At 40.8% G+C, this 19,837-nt stretch overlaps 1 protein-coding gene and 1 long non-coding RNA gene across 2 annotated transcripts; both read right to left on the bottom strand.

Moving 5' to 3' along the window:
• Positions 1–2,580: 2,580 nt before the first annotated feature.
• LOC145443671 (uncharacterized) lies at positions 2,581–7,495 on the bottom strand. Its single transcript, XR_013916507.1, has 3 exons — positions 7,119–7,495; positions 3,771–3,950; positions 2,581–2,878 (listed from the first exon to the last, which is right to left on the bottom strand). It is a non-coding gene; the product is annotated as an uncharacterized LOC145443671 (long non-coding RNA).
• Positions 7,496–16,823: 9,328 nt separating this feature from the next.
• Positions 16,824–18,789, bottom strand: LOC145443670 (glutathione S-transferase 1-like). The gene is made up of 4 exons (XM_080321606.1): positions 18,513–18,789; positions 18,246–18,393; positions 18,039–18,174; positions 16,824–17,198 (listed from the first exon to the last, which is right to left on the bottom strand). Exons 1-4 carry the CDS (start codon positions 18,710–18,712, stop codon positions 17,008–17,010), a joined length of 675 nt encoding a protein of 224 aa, XP_080177732.1. The 5' UTR covers positions 18,713–18,789; the 3' UTR covers positions 16,824–17,007.
• Positions 18,790–19,837: the final 1,048 nt, after the last annotated feature.

Raw genomic sequence — 19,837 nt, 5'->3', positions numbered from 1 at the left:
CATCAGTACGCTGTGCGAATTATATAGTAGTGATCAATTTTATCGGACTGTACAATCGGCCGGCAAGGTCGCGCTGATACCGAAATTGCAGACATGCCGCAAACCCGCAATAATTACAATTACAGGGTGCGCTAGTTATACCTAAATACCTAGATTCGGCCATGGCAACGAGCACAATTTGTTTAGACGCGGGCATAAGTTTTAATCAAAAAGATACATAAACACATGCAAACAATATTACACTCAGAGATTGTTACTGTTTGGCGAAAGTGTTTCTGCGGACGTGTAGCAGGCCTGCATGCGGACGCGCTAAATCAAATCTCCGACGATAGTACACATGAGATATCGATGGACCATTTCCCATACAAATAATTCTCGCTAATTTGCAGTACGCAGCATCGATAATACGAATTGTGAATTGACATTTCAAAAGGACGGGATTTCTAGTTTTAAATGAGAAACTCACTAGCTACGCACGTAGTGTTTTAATACCGACAACGCGCTGCGGCCTACATAGGTCCCGATCAGCCAGTCGAATTTGATCGTGAAATGGTGCGATTTTAATTATCAAGGTGTTATTGCAGCAAGAGCAATATGGGCGCATGTCGCAACCTTATTAATGAGAATACAAATCCCGATAGTTTGAAATTCGATCCGCGATATGGTTGCGCCCGATGGAGTCCGTCCAGAAATGAAGTTTATTGGAACGTAGAAGGTTCCCGCACAAACTAATCGAATAAATTCAGAATTTGCGCTCAGAGAATCTCTTGTTGCATCAATATTTGACAACATAATCCAACGCCATGCACTGCACAATGCGCAGTATTAATAACAAATCAGACAATGACAAGTGACATCGAGGAAATACGAATGTATAAAGCAGACAAGAATTAGTAGCCTATACGGATGATAGCAAACGAGAAAGCGCGCATCTATCAGTAATTCCTCAACTTGCGTACAGCACAATAAGGTTCCGAGTCTGACGTCGCGACAATTGTTTGCTCATTATAACGACGTTTGAGCTGCGTTGCTGCATGTCCCGATAAAAGTGAGCAAAGCCTTGTTAGAGTAATGAATATTAGGGGTCTTCAAAAATGACTTTTTTTTCTCAAATTGTACTGGCTACCTGATAAAATTGCTAGGTTACCTAGTTCAAGCCTACACACGAAATTTGGTTCAATTTCAGCCAGTAGCCGCATCGCTACATGAGAAAAAGTTTCTATTTATTATTTAAAATAAATTAATAAAATTTTCTGTTCACCCCACGAAAGTGTTAGGTTGTTTATAGAAACGATGTCCACCAAATTTGGCTCAATTCCAATCAGCGAAAGCGGAGTTATTGCCGTCAAAAATTTGGATTTGAATAAAATAGTATTTACGGTGAGCACAGATATAATAAATAATTAAAGAATTGGTCACCGTAAATACTATTTTATTGATAATTCAAAACTCCGCTTCCACTGGTTGGAATTGAACCAAATTTCGTGAACATCGTTTCCATGGACAACCTAACACTTTCACGGGGTAAACAGAAAATTTCGAAATTTGTTGGTAATTAATTTTTATATAATAAATAAAAACTTTGTTCTCCTGTAGCAATGCGGCTACTGGCTGGAATTGAACTAAATTTGGTGTGTAGGCTTGAATTAGCTAACCTAACAATTTTATCAAGTAGCCAGTACAATTTGAGAAAGAAAGTCATTTTTGAAGACCCCTAATGAATATGCACACTTTGTGCAGGAATGACTTTCTATTCGCAGGCATACACAAACACACTTTCCTATTTCGCGCTCCAATTAAAAAGACTATCACGAAGCTAACTCAAGAATCATTCTGTAAACGAATATGAGCGCAAATACAATTTAATTGAGAGAAGTAGAACGTGAATTCGTTCGTCTCGTCAAGAGAGGAGATGGTCCGTTTCTCAGCGCAACGTGTCGAAATCGACGCCGTCAACGAGGTCGCGATTCTAATGTATGTTTAGTGATTAGCACTAGTTCGTCGTCGCCGACGAAGCTGAGTATTAAATTATTCACGCGCGTATCGGTTAATGGTAAATAGTTGGCATTTACGCGATATACGGACTCGCTAATTGACAGCGCAGACGCATTTTGCATGGGGTGGCCGCCACCCCATAATTGTGTCATGGGGTGGCGCACCCCGTAACTCGGCGCCTCTGATGGCGACAACGTACTATTATGTCGTTATGTGATAGCTCTTCACTTCATTCATTCCAGCACTTGCACAAGTTTGCAGGGGAGTAATATTGGACTTATTGCAATTTATACTTGACTAAGAGCCGCCAAGTAAACACAGTACAGACCAAAGATGTAGAAAGCCGAGCCCGATATAGTAGATATTAGATCTCGGCAGGTCGTAGAAAGGGGGATTTTGTGTCGACTCAATTCAATGTCTTTCAATAATGTAAATATTATGCAGATGCTACAGCCTTAAAACATGGTGAGTAGAATGTAGATCCTACATTAAAAGAACATCCTGATATAATAACCTGTTTCTACCACTTGGCATAACCTGATCACGGCTGCGTACACACACACACACCACATTATCTACTACATATTAATCACATTTGCGGTAATTTAATTCAAAACGAATTGGCAAGTAAATAATGCGAATGGGTGGCGACTGACTCTGAAGGCCTAACGGCCCCTCGTCGTCTCCCAGTCTATACTGCAATATTTGTTTCGTATACTTCTTTATTTATTGATGTGACGAATAAAAGACTATCTATCTATCTAAACGAACGAAATTACTTGTAGGGCCAAGTAGCAATGAATGAAACTATGAGAACAGTCAGTAATCAGAAGGTTTCATCGTCTGATGATGATAATCCCTCTGGCGTTTTCTTTTCAACACCCTGTAGAAATAAAATGAAAATGACGATTATTAGCCAAGACATTCGTACTGCGAAAATGGCAGAGTTAGCGAGTAACGAATGACTCCTACATTTTTTTCACCCATACTTACTAAAATGGATTTGATTCTGGACTATTTCCACTCAAGTTTTCAAGTTTTTATTATTATATTTTTTATTATTATATGACTAGAGAACTGACTTCAATCGCCACTTCTACTTTATTATCAAGATCAACGATGACTACTTCAGCAATCTTTGAAAACAGCCACTAACACAAAAAGAATTCTTGACTAAAATTTCTTCACATTCTGTCAAAAATGACCAATTCAACAATCCAAATGAATCAGTTATTTGGCAGCTAGTTGGAGAGATATATACTCAAGTCTAGAAAGTGAAATGATACTCTGCCTGGAAAGCTGAAGACCTAACAATATTGTGTACAGAGAACAAAACATTTGAGTGGCGGCACTGGTATAGACATTAACAAATTATTAGAATTGACAGCAAGATAACCAGCAAGACATTAAAATGAGAATTAGTGCAGTTTCTTAGGCTGTAGTGATACTCAGCCAGTAATTGACCTAGCAGAGAGCAAAACGTTGTAAAAAAGCGAGCGAAACCTCCGACAAATGATACGATAAAACATTAGAATCGACAGTCTTAGTAGAAGCAGAATAACAATCATGAGGGGTTAGAGAACAGAAGCCCGGGAAGTGACCATCAGAAATTACTGCATACTGGCCGAACAAATCCATGACCACTAACAAATGGTCTTTTAATAGTCAATATTGATACCAAATGACATCACCCCTATTTCACCGCAACATTTAGCAAATACAGCGCTGGAGTCAACCTTATAAAGCGCTAACCAAACGCCCATTAGTTTTCCCACCTACTACTTCGCGCTTCGCGGATGGAAATACGCATTAAAGCGAATGGGCGCGACTTGTCACACTCTTGCTATTTCTGCTCCCTTTTTCTCTTCCTTCCTCTTGAGGAGAGAAACAGTCGGCCGCGTTTCCGGATCGTGAATTCCCGGCTTAAGGGTGATTCTTCCTCCAATGGTCAGCCCCTTGAAAATTGAGAACAATGTTGTTGCAAAATGCATGACAATTTGAAAGTTACGTCATTCTAATTATTCCAGTTATGGCCGTGAATCGTTACAAGTGCGGTAACCATAAGAATTATTACTATACTTCAACTACAAATACAATATGTTGTATAAAATAATTACTAATTCTTTTACGTTGATCGAGTCCCAAATGGATGAAATATGTCAAAGAATTTGCTAAATTTTTTTGTATAATTTGACAGATTCCGAAATCTTCTCAAAGTGCACCTTTCAAAAATTTGATATCAAGACTCCCAACATTTTACAATTCGAAGTTGGATGGCTTAACCAATACAAGCGAACAGTTTGTATCACAATTGACAATTATGTAGAGAACGCTGCGAGACATGTGAGTAGGCCTATACCCTAAAACAGGGGTTCTCAACCCGCGGCCCGCGGGCCGCATGCGGCCCGCAGACGTTTAGTTTGCGGCCCGCGACATCTTTCATTACGGACGCAATTACTATACTGGCACAGAATTGTTACATATTAATTTAGCTACTTAGCTTTCTTATCGGACTGTCTGTTTCGTTTGATTACTCATTCTTTGATGTGTTCTGGTTTCTTGATATAGGCCTAGGCTGAAGTTTAGATTGTTATTCTTTTGAATCGGTATTCGGCTGCACTCTGCTTCAAGAGAATCCCGCTGCGTAGAACACTTTTAAAAAGTGTTTCACACACCGTGAATGGTTTGAGCAGAAACAAGTACTAGAAACGAGAACGTCGACAGCTGGGTTTGTAACTCTGCGTCGAGCAATGAATTCGTTTTCCCAGATATAAATGGAAAATCGATGTGTCATATCTGTCAAAGAACAGTTGTCGTACCGAAGCGTCGAAGCTTGAAATGATACTAGCCTACGCATGTTCCTTCTGGAGTTTCACATATCGCCTGATCTTAGAAAAAACGAAGCTAGCTTGGTGGCAAGCCCGGCAAGCCATATGTCGGGCATTGTTAAAATTGGCAGCGACGTTACAGCCGCATCTTTCAAAATTGCTTAGAATATCGCTAAACCCAAGAAATCTGGAGGAGAGGGTGTGATTTCAATAAGACTTCAACATACTGTGCGAATATTCGGTGTTTCCAGAACTTAGTAGCGAGGCCTACATGACCTGACAAATTTCGCAGCTACAGTTGTCTGATTTAACCGTGACAAGAAGAGTAACAGCAATACCAGTCGATCTTTTATCGCATTTTCTGAACCATGTTGCCGCGTAGACTACTTTAGCCTAGCATTGGACGAATCCACCGACTCCACAGACATGGCACAGCTAATTATCTGGGTGCATTTTATCAGAGTAGACATATTTGCAGAGGAAATCCGAAAAACAACAAATTTACAAAGCTGACTCATCATCATCATTATTGGTGCAGGGCTCCATTAGCCATGGAAGGAATGGAGTAGGGTTGAATGGTTTGCTCAGGAATGACCCCGAACAACAGACTTCTTCTCATATCCCTGAGAGCTGAAATTCATGATAATGGCCTCTGTAACGAAGGAGTGACCGTTATTTCATACTTGCTCAATGCTCACTCACGCATTGAAACATGGAGCTCAGTTCTCTGTTGGAAGGGTTTGGGGTGCATATACCTACTTAGAAACGAATGCAATGCAGGCTCCATATGGGGATTTACTTGCGCCGTTGGAAGATACATATTCTCACCAAAAAAAACAGCCAATGTAAACTTACGAATACTGTCCATTGACGCTTTAGAATGCATGAAAATGTACTAAATGCCATTATACGACTAGTAATTAGGCTATATAGTAGCCTAAATTTAATAGTAGCCCACAAATACATGATAATAATATTCTGCGGCCCGCAGCGTCTTTATTTGTAAAAATGCGGCCCGTTGTACAAGGGAAGTTGAGAACCCCTGCCCTAAAACGTTTCTCTGACATGGACATTAGGGCTCTTAAAAAATGACTTTTTTCTCAAATCGTTCTGGCTACTTGATAAAATTGTTAGGTTACCTAATTCAAGCCTACACACCAAATGTGGTTCTATTCCAACCAGTAGCCGCATTGCTGCAGGAAAAGAAAGTTTCTATTTAATATGTAAAAATAAATGAAAAAATTTTGAAAATTTTCTGTTCACCCCATGAAAGTGTTAGGTTATGTATAGAAACGATGTTCATCAAATTTGGTTCGATTCAAACAAGTGGAAGCGGAGTTATTGCCATCGAAAAATTCGGATTTTAATAAAATAGTATTTACGGTGGGCACCACTATAATAAATAATTAAGGAATTGTGTCACGCTGTCATACTGTTTTACGCAACCGTTGTTATGCACTGCATTGTTGCTGTGCTCTGGCTCCATTGATGTTATTTCTAAATTCGACATTAAGGCGTCATAATTATCCATCTGGTTTTGAATTCAACTCTGTTTTGCTTCCTTTATCGTGCCGGTAGCTCTTTAATAGGCACGCGAAAAGTTCTTCGGGTTTCAATAACGTTTATCATGAAGGTACTTTTGAAAGCAGTATCAAAATTTTGTACCACCAACCAGTTATTTAATTACTATTTATCTTCAAAGTAAATGCTCATTGCATGAAGCAGGGTTGTAAGACTCGAGTCAGGATTTTCTGTTGACTCGACTTGACTCAGGTCATCTTGCATGACTGTACTGAAATGACTCGACTCATTGCGCATGACTTGAGACTCAGACGGCCAAGACCGACATTTCATGATTATTTCAAAGAATAGTACAGCAAATCGCTATTGGGATTTCGTCTATTGATACTGGTATTTGAAAATGCGGCCAGAAACTGCTAAAAGTAAGGAAAATTCGTATATTATAAATGCGACCCACTCGATATCACAAAAAATATATAAAAAGTTGGTTTAACAAGACTTAAATTGGAAACTGAGCAGCTAACACAATGACTCTGGCTCGAGTCATAACATCATAACTCGGACTCGGCCCTCTGCTCGCTGACTTGGACTCGGACTTGAATCGGTGGTGAATTGAAAATGATTCGAGTCAAAACTATAAAAGTGAGATTGACTTGCGACTCGGAGCCTTGTGACTTGGTTACAACCCTGGCATGAAGCCTCAATAGTTACATGAGTGGGGTGACTAGACAAAGAACACAGTGACATTTGCAGCATATCATGAATGTCTCTTACTATATGTGATCTTGTTCAAATGGAGGTTGATGAAAGCGTATTTCCCATTCTTTCCGACTCTGCTATAATTTCACCAGACTGGCAACCTTCTTCATGATGCTTTTTGCTGACTGACCAATATTGTCGCCGCCAACGGTACGAGTGCAAATGTCTGATATGTCAATATAGGAACAGAATTAGTTGACTGTTCATGACCTTCCACGTTCAGAGTTGCATCTCAAAGATGCCAAAATAAGCCTAAATATAATCCAAGCAATACGATCGTCCACTTTGACCGACTGAATTTCTAAAAATAATAAACATAACACCTTGATAGCTTCCACATCTTACGTTTATATATACCGTCTGCTATCGGCAAGCATTTGAAAATAAAAAAACAGATTCAACATACCACATCTCTTGCAAAGGCTTTTGCTTTCATTCAATATGTCATCAAACTTCTTTAAATCCTCCTTTGTGGTGAGTGGCTTCGTTTTATTATATACAATCTATGGCGAAATAAAAGTTTCGGATAATTTCTAAAACGAACACAATTTTCCACACAAAAGTCAATTGCCACACGAAATGCCAAATGCTACGGTCCCATTTTACAAGGTATGGCGAGGTAACGTAGTGGTACCCTCCATTATAGCTAAACACCAATGAATTGCGGGTTCGAGCCTGACACGTCGACTCCATAATTCCTACCGAAGTGTTGGCCGTTTATCTAGGCTCCTCCTCGCCATCTGATCCGCATAGCCATGTCTTAAAAAGCCTAGGAGTTGGCCGTGCTGTAAGTGGGCAGATGGTTGCCGATAAGCTCGGCACTTGGTGAATTCGGCCCTCGGGAAATTGTGTAATGAAGTGTATTAACAGCTATTAATATGAATTATTAAACTAATAATAGTATTATCAAGTGATTCGTCAATCTTGTAAGGAGGTCAGGGCATCCGTAGATCACGCAGTCACGGCGTGATTAGATCACGGATTGCGTAGCCGGCTAGCAGCGGGAAATAACGCAGCGCTCATATACCGACCACGCGCGGTCTGCTTGGAATCGATCGCGTGAGTGACGGGCCTGTGTCGTGTAAGTTTTGAGAAGATGTATCTTGGCGTTGTATGTGAGATCGAAACTGTGGAAGATCAAGCGGCGCTTCTTCGTTTATCGATCACGACAAGCCAGTGTTCCTCGTCAACAAATGTTTCGCATGATCAAGTCAAAATAAATTATTTTTTGCTTTTGGAGAGACGATTCCACTCTGGGGTTAGGGTGTCTCGATAACAGGGTTGAAGGTTTCCAAGATTACGAGATCTACCGCGAGCCACGACACGTTTAAATTTCCTTTTTGATACTGTTCATTCATATTAAATGCATTTCTAATGCGAAGGTGTTCTAGTGCCAATTCCTCCAAGGGCCGAGTTCACCAAGTGAAGAGCGTCGCGTTATTTCCCGCGATTACGCAATCTGTGATCTAATCACGCCGTGACTGTGTGATCTATGCATGCCCTGACCCCCGTACAACATTGACAACCACTCAAAGTGCCAAGTTCACCGGAAAACATTGCAGTAACCAATCATGGTGACCGGTACCGCTACGAGATCTACCACGGCCGAATTCACCAAGTGCCGAGTTTGTGCGGCCGAATTCACTAAGTGCCGAGTTCACTGGTAATCGGGCAGATACGGAATGATAATAATAAAAACCGGCCTGGTGTAAAATGACCAGTGTAGTCGAACCACCACCATGAACACCACAAACAAACAAACATCTAACATGGAAAAGAAATTACCTTTACAGCCTTTGACAAACACAGTTACCATTGAAATCAGCAATTTAGGTCTTATTCGAAAGCAGAATAACAACTGTTTTAGCGGACATATCAAATCAAATGTTGGAAAGTTCATGTAAATTAGCCCAAAATATTATCTTACTGTGACCATATTCTATCAATATGGTCTGGCTAGCCAAATTCTCTGGGCCAACATAAACCAGCTGCGTTTGGTTTCAACGATTAATAATCTTGTCACTGGATTCGAGGTATAATTGCACTCAAATATCAAATTTTGCTCCATTAACCAACATCAAGTTGAAAATGTCCATTCTTGCACCAACTTTTATAAAATCACGAATCAGTGTTCTACAGGTATGTATCTATATGACTTATATACCTAGAAAATTCAAGCATAAATATTATGATATACCGTAGGTATAGGTACCGGTAATTCAGATGTTTGAAGCGACTTGGACAACTAGATAATTATAGTGGTCTAATTTCACTAAATTAGAGCGAAATGCCAGCAATATAATTGTAATCTAATTCGGAAAAAACGGTTTAGCTCTAATTCTAGCCTGGAAAAGCTGAAACTTTTCTATAGTTGTCTACACCTGTTTTGCAGAAAGTCAAACAGCTCTAGGCGTCATATACTACAGGCAATTCGAAATACCCCATAAGCTATATGCTACTGCGTATATACCTTTAACCCGCTACCTCAGTCAGTCACAATTCCTATATATTTACGGCATTTACCATACAGAAAGAGCGAACTATGCCTAGCTGCGAGCCTGCGACCTGTTCCGCGTCAAATCTTTGTCCGGCGCGATGACGTAAAATTTGAATCGCCGAAATATTCTAGAAGTCACGCATCGATAATCATATTCCTAAACGTACAACATCTCACTTATTTAGTTATTCTCTGAATAAAACTATTAGCCATACTCGTTGAACATGCGAGATTACCGAAAGAGCGAATATATATATAATGAAGATCATATATACAAGAAGAAAACAAAACTGTTCGACCTTAGAGTAACAACACGAATATACAACACCGGTGACATCCTCACGCAATACAACGAAGGGACAACATTGTTTTCTAATGGATAGAACGAAGCTACCGCATGAGATCGAACAAAACCGGATAGGAATTCATCGTGATTGAATGTACCGACAAAGTCATCCTTTTTACGTATTTTAGTCATACCAGCGAGAGATAGAAAATTTGCATTATTAGGTTAACTACCGGATATAACGAAGCCTGATGCATGAGATGGAACAACACCGAGTATGAATTTATTCTGATTGAATATAACCACAAGACCATCCTACTACGTATTTTAGACATTCCCTCGACACTTAGAAAACCAGAACCTAATCGAGATGGTCCCGGACGATCCTTTTACGGTTTTGTGTTTGCAGGGCGTAAAATTGCGCCGAAATTTACTCCAAAGGTCTACGACCAGCAAAACTCAAGATATACACCTTGTCTGACGGGTTTGACATGCGTTTGACGCTAGTCTGCAAGAATTTTCTTTCCCGGTTTTCAGAAGTGGCCTTTGACGGCTTTACACAAAACTAACATCCCAAATTTTTGCATTCATATATAGAAATTGACTATAACTATTCATAGAAACAGACAACAACTGCCGTCTACTATATTTTTGTGGCATATTTAGAGGTCAATCAGAGCCGCAAGAAGGCTACCTGGGAGCCGCATGCGGCTCTGAGAGCCGCGGTGGGGAAACCACCGCTGTAGATTGTATATAAAAGAAATTTTTGGTCTATTTATGACAGTGTTTCGAAGCCCTTTTCGTTGAAGTAGCCATGTTTACCCTATAATTCTAATTGTCAATGCCACGATTACAACTTTTAAACAATGACCATGTTTTAAACATGTTTGTTATTGGTTTTTCATGGTGGTTGTCGACTACAATGGTCATTTACACCAGGTCAATTTTTTTCAATTTTATTCCGTAGCGGCCGAATGGTAGCACGGCCCACTTCTAGGCTTTTATAAGACACCGCTTACGCGGATGAGATGGCGAGGACGACTCGACCTCGGTCGGTCCCAAAACCGTAACCCATTGGTGTTGCAGGTGTGGATTGTACCACTACGCTATCTCGCCACGATTTTTGTTATAGCCTAAGTGCAACCCTAATTGTGGCGGTACGTCATGCGCAGTGTCGTACGCAGTGGTGTTGGGGTCGTCATCATCATCATCATCATTGGTTTATTATCAATTTTTATCAGTTCAATACACCACAAAAATGCGACACAATGAAAAGATAGGAAGGTGTCGAAGCGACTTGGAATGGTCTTTATGGAATCAGACACCCACCTCAGCCTAGGCGATGTAAAGAGGAGGCATGCACACTGAATGAAAAGTAAAAATGATAGTATAGAAAAAAAGTAAGCGACAAGAAATTGGGGGCATGTCATGGACAGGTGAGATCGATAGGTCAGGTCGTGGTCCGGTAATCTTGAGGATGGACTAGTAATTATTTTGTAGTAATTGGTTGTGTTTCGACTTGAATGTGGAGATGCTAGTCGACTGTCGGATGCCCGGAGGGATACTGTTCCACATATCAGTTCCGGCATATTTGATAGAGCGACGATCTTTCCGGTCGATCGAGAAACGCGCGCCCTTGCGAAATGCCAATTCCAACACCAATATTTTCAGACTCGTCTGTAGGCAATTGGTAAGACGCTGTGGCTTTTCATCGAACAATACGATGACAGTTACGGAGTCCGCATTACTGAACTGTTATATGAAAGGCACTCAGCAGTGTTTTCGTTCATGATTATTATATTAAAGGATGCAGGTGATGGTGTATATTAGGGTTGTTCAGATTTGGACATTTTTTGGAAACTTGTTTTACGTAGTTCCAAATGATAGTTTAGTATATAAAAACACCTTTACAAGCGATTTTGGTCATATTTATCGCGATCTTCCTTGTCCGCAAAGCCCCCAAAGACTAGGGTTGCCATACGTCCGGAATTTCCCGGACATGTCCGGAATTTCACTGTTGAAACTAGCGTCCGGGAGGAATTTCTAAAATATGCCAAATGTCCGGAATTTTGACGTAGGCTCATAATTTGTTAGTAAATCAGCATAAAAACATTATGTTTTGGGAATATTTATGCTGATGCATGATATTTTTCTTCGCGCTGCGCGCGATTTATTATCACATTCATTGATTTTAATATGGAGACTACCACCATCGCAAAAACTGCCATAAAATATAAATACAAAAACCTTCATTTACTGGAATAAGCCTATAATTGCAATCGCAATTATAGGAGAACAGTATATTTCTAAATATCGTTGAGGCCGTTTAAATGCTTTATTCAAAGATAGTGGTTCAAAACGGGGGATCGCTTGCCTTTCTTCTAGGGTTGCGAATATGTTGAACGTAATCAGCTTCCAAAATAGCCCGTGAGTCAGTCTGGGCCAAGGTGCTGACTTATTTTAGTCAGCTAGTCAAATTTTGATCTGGGCCACGGTACATTTTCAAATTGGAGATGGAGTCGCGGCCATAAAAGGTTGGAAACCACTGGATGTGGGGTGTTTATAAAGCTCCGTGGTGCGCACCGGCATAAGGCTGATAAACAATCTTACCGGTAGGACATGAACATGACTTAACGATGTCCAATTACGCTCCCTGTATTTTCGAACTCATCATCCTCCATGACCAGCTCTACCGCTAACTCTGATCATGTGAGCGGAGAGTGGTAGTAATATATGAAACGACTAATATTATTGACAGAATTCATTCAAATAATTTAACGACCAGATGCATATAGAAACCAGATTCATATAGCAAGACCCCCCACCCATAAGTTGCATCGATTACCCTATAGTGTGGGTTCAAAATCATTGTTTATTTGGGCGGGAAGTAGCTGAAAACATGTGCTTTCGGTCTCGCGTACACAACACACAGCCACATACTCCTGAACCGGATCGTGACCATACCTCTGGTCTATGAGCAAAGCTTCGCTAGTGTGACGTCACAACTCATTTTCAAATCCACTAGTGGGCGCTAAAAGGTGTCCGGAATTTGGGTTGCTGAAATATGGTAACCCTACCAAAGACCCACGGATCGATTCTCCTTACTACTGACGATTCACCAGAGTGTTGACGTCATATCTTTTTCTGTAGTGTTGACCGTGTCACTGGTTCGCAGCTTTTGTGAAGGTATCAGTTCAAAAGGGCTGTGTAGGGATGGGAAATATATCTGTATCTATAACTGTACTGAAATGCAGTCCTCTATATGCCAGGTATCTTCGTTCTACCAAAAACAACCAGTCTATCATGTTCATGGGAAACATGTATTGGTTGAGCGTTTGTTATGAATCGTATACCAAAGAAGCGCAATCGTGTTGTGAGTCGAGAACAGATGCGCAGATATTTTCAGCTGGTGTTAGGCTAGTAAATGTTACTGAAAGGTATGTAATATGTTATGTCAGTAACATTTGCCTCAATTTTAGTGTTACTGTAAGTTACCGAATTATCTAATTTGATGGTAGACTAGAACTTGGTTGAAGAAGAATGTTTGAAACGTCTGAAAGGTTGTGCTGGACCCACCAATAACAAGATCGAAATCTGCTCATTATTTGGTCGGATATTCATCTGAGTGTATTATTCACTCAAAGTTACCTTCTCTACGCCAGGTTCTACAGTATTTGCTGTATCTGAAAGACGAATGTCCTAAAACTACCAAAACACAGGATTGTCTTCTTCAAACCGTTGAGGAGGTTGTCAAAATATGGAATATGGCAAGAATAATACCTATGAAGCAAATGCACCACATGCCATGTGGATGGGGACTATTCTATATTCTCAGAATATGTTCATGTGGGCTGATCAGATGCAATACTCGTCAAGTTTCGTTACTCAACCGGAGCGCATGAACTTGTTTCTAAGCTCATTCTATGTTCTTGCTTCGCTGGACTGCAGCATTGGCCGTGACGCGCCGGAAAACGACTTGCGGTTCATTCAGGAGATACGCGGTTACACAACTACCAATAAAGATGCTGCTGAATCTGCTCTCAATAAGTTGAAGAAGCATCCATGGTACATTGTGGAGAAAACTGCTTTATGCCCTATTCTCAGAAAAATAAAGGTACGATACCAGGAAAAGCATTGCAAGTCGCCTACTGAAAGTTGAAAAACCGCATTCTTATCGACACAGGCCACCTATTCTCTCATCAGAAAGAACTATAGAGGGGAACACCACTTTGGCTGATTTAGTGGGCCCTCAGTCATTTGTTCAACTAATTTGAGTGTTCTGGAGAATAGTTGAATCAGCCTGTGAAGCAATGGCCTCAATATGAATCATACAATGAAATGAGCGATTTTGTAAGTAATGTCAAAGTCGTCAATGACACTGCTGAACGAGGAGTTAAACTCACGCCGACTTTGCTTCGATCATCACATATGATGAACTTCAAAAGGAAAGTCTGTTGCATGTTGTTGAGCAACACCGTCAGAAGTATCACAACTTCAATAAATCCACACTGAAATCCTTATCAGCCCGCCTGAGACTAGAGCCTGTCGTTATCCATTTTTTGTTTTTATGCCTAACTAATTCTCAACGTGTTCTTCAATGATAATAACTTCCGTTTCATCTTTCACAATTGTCTCAAGTCATGTAAATGGTCGGCCTACTATGTACGGATTTGTGTTTTGCCTTCTTCTGCTTTTCAAGTTTGATAATGCAAATTTTCTTACTATAAATTCATCAAGTTTCAGAAACATAGTCTGTGCCAGATATTTGTTTTTTTATGTGAACTCAGTTGTAAGAACATACCATAGTATGTGACGACGATGATTAATAAGTGTTGAGATTATTGTTTCTGTTTCCGTAGGAACACCTGGACGTTTTCTGACAGAATGACATTGCTAGTTGAGGATCAGGTCCCCTCTTTTGGCGCCATGGCTTAACTGTCATGATCCTTTGAGAAGAAGCCTAGTATCATGAGCTTGTGCCTAGGCCGTACTCGCTATGACAACGTCTTGAACAGGGCAGCCCTGAGTTTTTGTGGTCGGGGGGGGGGCATCTTTCTTGCAGACTATCAAATGCTGCAAAACCTGATGTGGAGTAGGTGAATTGGAGCTGCTATTAAGGTGACATTACATTTATATACAATATATCCTTCATTAACATTTACGAAGTAAAAACCAGATGGAAATGCCGGTATTCGTTCATACGTACAACCCGGCCCCCTGTACCAAATACCTGAAGGTGGGACACATTTGGCATGTATAGGACTGTAGGTATGTTTAATCGTCAAAAAGACAATTCAACCTGATATTTACAACCTCTACTCAGCCGTTTTCTTCCGCAAACTTCACAAAAGCTACGAACCGGCAGTGGTGAATCGTCGGTAGTAAGGAGAATTGGCCCATGGATCTTTGGGGGCTTTGCGGGCAAGGAAGATCGCGATGAAAATGACCAAAATCTCTTATAGAGGTGTTTTTATGTACTAAACTATCATTTGAAACTACGCAAAACAAGTTTCCAAAAAATTGCCCAAATCTGAACAACCCTAGTGTATATATGTGTCGTGTCGAAGTTACGTCATTTTTATTCCTACTGCTTCATAATATAAAAGTTCTATAAGATAATCTTGTCATACCTTATGTCAACCGAACTTTCGTAGGAAATCTGCGAATATGCTGAATCATGATTACCATCATTATGGCCGTCTTTGCCACGAGGAATGAGACGCTAGTATCGTTAGTTACAGATGAACGAATTTTCTAGCGTCCACAAATCATTTCTGTATTTGCTTAGTCATTGTGTCTCGCAGAGGTCATAGGAAGTACGTGAAATCAACGGCTGCGGCATTTTTTAAACCATACTGGCGATCAACAAGAAAGTGACAACAACTGGCCTTGAATGTACCGTATGTGGACGTTACATGTATCTGCTTTGGACGTCAATTTACACACCAATGTTACCGTAGCGTAGCACCAAATCGAAATGATTTGAGTTTTATTCTTGGGATATGGTGATTGAGGTCAGGGATAAACGATACGTTGCCATTCAAATTATGTGATCATCTTCACCACGATGGCCTTGGGCGAAACGTATTTCGATCTAGATTTTCGGGCTATAAAGATCTAGCATCAAATGTACCGCCGGTCTGGATTGAAGCGACATTTCCTGGCGGATGACTACGGTGTTTTATTTCTTTTAAATAGGCCAAACGTTACAACGCGCGTTTGTGAATAGTGGTGGATTGTTCACAGTAAAGCAACTGGTTAATAGTCGAACCGGAACGACGTTAAAATGGCCATTTCGGCTAACGAATCGTACAGCCGTAATTCATCAAGACTTTGAAAACACGTGTTCAAGTTCTCGCCATTGTTTCATGTTTCGCAGTTTTGCAAGTTCGTTTTTTAGTACGCCTGTGTGCCTATTACAACATCGGCTCATTACTCTCTAAGATATCCGAGACATACAGTGTATTACCGTCAATAAGTCGAGTCATCCCTCTTATGCTAACAATAAATGATCACCAAACCTCCGACAGCAACAGTATTGATATTTGCTTCCCTGGGTTTCGACACAGCTTTACCAAATACTGATACACCCCTTGTTCCTGGACTGAACACCAATACGCTCATGCTACTTTGTGGTCAAGTGATTAATATATCACTTCCTCGTATGGTGTGATGCTTAACGATAAATGAATAATTAATGTTTCGCGGTTACACGCCCTGTAGTTTTTGATTATAGAGTGTGACATGCCGACGGCGATCTTCTTAGCAGCAACAAATGCCGTAGGTAACACTTTGAACAGGAACGGTGTTATTTAATCCAGCATACGAAAAGCTATCTTTTCAAACTACGAATAAGTTTTGCTGTCAATGTCAAAGCACCACACTGATTTTGTAGGATTCCATCATGGTTTTCCTCAATTGGTAGGCGATGACAACGTTATCTTGAAAGTTTTTATTAAAAGAGATCAACAGTAAATGATTGATCACAGCCTACATTTAGAATTCCACATATTCTATTAGAGTGGTACAAGGGTGAATAGCTAGATGATATATCGTCTTTACGAAAAAGTGCTAGAGAAAGAACATAGGCCGACTATATCCAGTCGTGAAGAAAAGAATTCCTATTTCTTTTCTCCGGCGGATCCCCTTTTTGAAGCGTAAAACTCTTTCAATTTGGCTTGATTGTCAGCCCAAACTTCTTGATGCCACGGCTTTGCAGCGATTTTCGCCCTCCATTCAGCGACTTTCTTGAATTCAGTGAAGTCGAAGTCCACTAAGTCAAGGAATGCTATCGCCATGTAGTAGAATATATCTGAAATGCAACGTATCGGGTAACGTTGCCAGCTGAGCAACAGAGTCATGTAGCGAGACTAGTGCGCCGTAAAAGGAATGGTAGATGTGCTTCACAAATCTGAATTCTGTATGAACAAGGATGTATTCGATCTGTAAATACTTTAGATTGTGTCATAGCCATGAAATCAAGTCATGTCAATTCCAATGAAATTCCTGCAGGACCAGGATTTTTTTGATCCAACCGAACATTAATCAAACGTGTAATACAGAATGGAGTGTCACCGATCTATTCGTGAACCATTGGGATTACACTAACTAGTTTGGCATGTCATTCTCTCTCACAATTGGGTTGGGACAGGACACAACGATTCGTGTGATCGAATTCTGGTCGGGTAGTTCGAATCCATACAAGCGATGTTCAGTATTTGGATTACTGTGAGCAATGATTTGTATCATTAACGGAAAGACACAGAGGAAAGGGTGACACTTAGAAGCTTGTATGCAGGAGTTGGTAGATTGTAGGAGTTGGCTGGAACGCAGCATAGGACAACTTGGCGCTATTGCAAGTTCAGCGTTTGTAAAAATTAACAATCTGTTAAGCCTTAAGAGTGACTTTCCCTGTGGCCGCATATAATGAGGTTACAAACATTTCCTACATATGAGATCATTTGTAGTCAGAAGTCGAAGCCTGGATGGGTTTTTCGGGTTCGGCCAATACCAAATCGGCACACTGCCATCAGTCACACGACTACCACACTCATGTAGCAAAATATCACCACGTTACCACTTAATTGAATATTATCCAGCACCGTTTGTCGTAATATATCAAGGAAAAGCTGCATTGCAAAGTACACGTTACCAGCAATGGTGAAATCTTGTCCGGCAGTGAACGTAGTTTTAGCCAGGGTGTCCTCGATTGCCTGAACCGCATCCTTGGCTTTACACAAATTCTCTTCTTTCAAATCTTCTCCGCGGAACAGCACGCCGGGCATGTTCTGCGAAACACGTTTGCGTCATGATTTGGGTTATCGTTATACGGCTATCACCAGGTATGCACAAAACGCACCACGTAGGATACCACTTTTTCCACGGTGTTCTCGCTAATATAAAGATGCTGGTCGACAGTGGCTCGTTTTTTCGGATCGGTTGGGTACAAGCTTTGCTTTCCTTGTTGAGCGCCGTACTGGCTGACGGCGTATGCCGCTACTGCTCGGCTGAAATTGGACGCAAATGGAATATCACTACGTGTTGGTTGGATACAAAAACGGCGGACAAAAAAAACGTCGTTATTTGACCCGATTTCAATAAGGAAAATATAACAAACGACCCACACCTTTCAGCAACACAGAAGTCACCGTCCTTGAGCGCAGGCACCATTTGCCTGGGGTTGATGTCCTTGTACCAATCCTGCTTCTGCTCACCCGCCAAGATATTGATCATTTTCTTCTCATACTTTATACCAAGCTCTTCCAAGACCACCCACGCGGCCCGGGCGGGAGGACTCATGTTGAAGTAATAGAATTCGACAGGCATGGTGTTGTTTTATGAATATTATTTTAGAAATGCGACTGTGCTATAATCTAACGTTAATGTGAAACAATGGTAGTTTAAACTTATAATATCCCGTTTAACTATTTTCAAAGGTTTATTGATCATAAATGTCTAGTGTAGTAATACAGTGCTGTGGTAATTCGTTCACAGGCCCTCCTAACACACCATATAAATGCCATTTAGACCTAAGCACGCCTTATTCTCTTTGCTTCTGCAAAATCAACAATAGTGACAAAGCTTAGTCGCCTGACATGTATTGCTCCATATTCCCATAGAGCGCACCAATTCTCACTGATGCTAGTTCAATAACAGTAATCAGTAAATATTGCAATCACGAGAAATGCGGCAATAAGCACAGCGCTGAAGCACGTATAAGCCAAGATTACTTCCGCGTACTGCGTACGGCTACCCTCCAACGCCTACACACCTAGGCAAACCTACGAGTAATCAACAGAGCCCGCGATAAAAAAAACACACATCACCGAACCGCTTAAATACAACAGCCGGGCGCATAGACGAATTGCATCGTCATGGTGCGATATTGAATTTTCTCAAATTCGCTTGAGAAAATTGGTCGTCGATTGCGCATGCGTAATGTATCTGTTTGGGAAAGGCTTAACAGAATGACTCAGCAGATGTCATTCTGCATTGCATCAGTTACATAGAAAGAAGGCAGTGCATTACGTGTAGTTTTCTAGTAAGAAGCTAGTCTAGAATGTTCCGCGATTCGTTACAGAGTATTTCTCATCTGTTAACCATACTGCCATCTCATTCCCGAGTAGCTGCAATCGTACTTTGGGCTAGCATTTGCTTATCGTAAACGTCTTATACTTATACACTTTATACTTTATACTGGTATCCGTTGTACTATACGAGAACCATGCGACTCACATAACCAAAGCAAGCAGAGTTGTGGGAAATGCGGAACAAACCGCCGGTAACAATCGATACGCTTGACTGCCAAGCAACTATGCGCTATCCAATCCAGACACTTGAAGCGTGTCTCTACTCTTTTCCCATCTCAAACTATACGATACATTACTGACAGCCTATACGGCTACACCTCTATATTGGCATGGTTTCGAGATGCGGAATACAGTGTTGCTA

The sequence above is a fragment of the Botryllus schlosseri genome, chromosome 7 (assembly GCF_051294905.1).
Source record: "Botryllus schlosseri isolate E-star chromosome 7, Bs_hap1, whole genome shotgun sequence".
Taxonomy (NCBI): Eukaryota; Metazoa; Chordata; class Ascidiacea; order Stolidobranchia; family Styelidae; genus Botryllus; species Botryllus schlosseri.
Note: the sequence above shows the minus strand (reverse complement) of the source record. Positions and strands in the feature narration are given on the sequence as shown.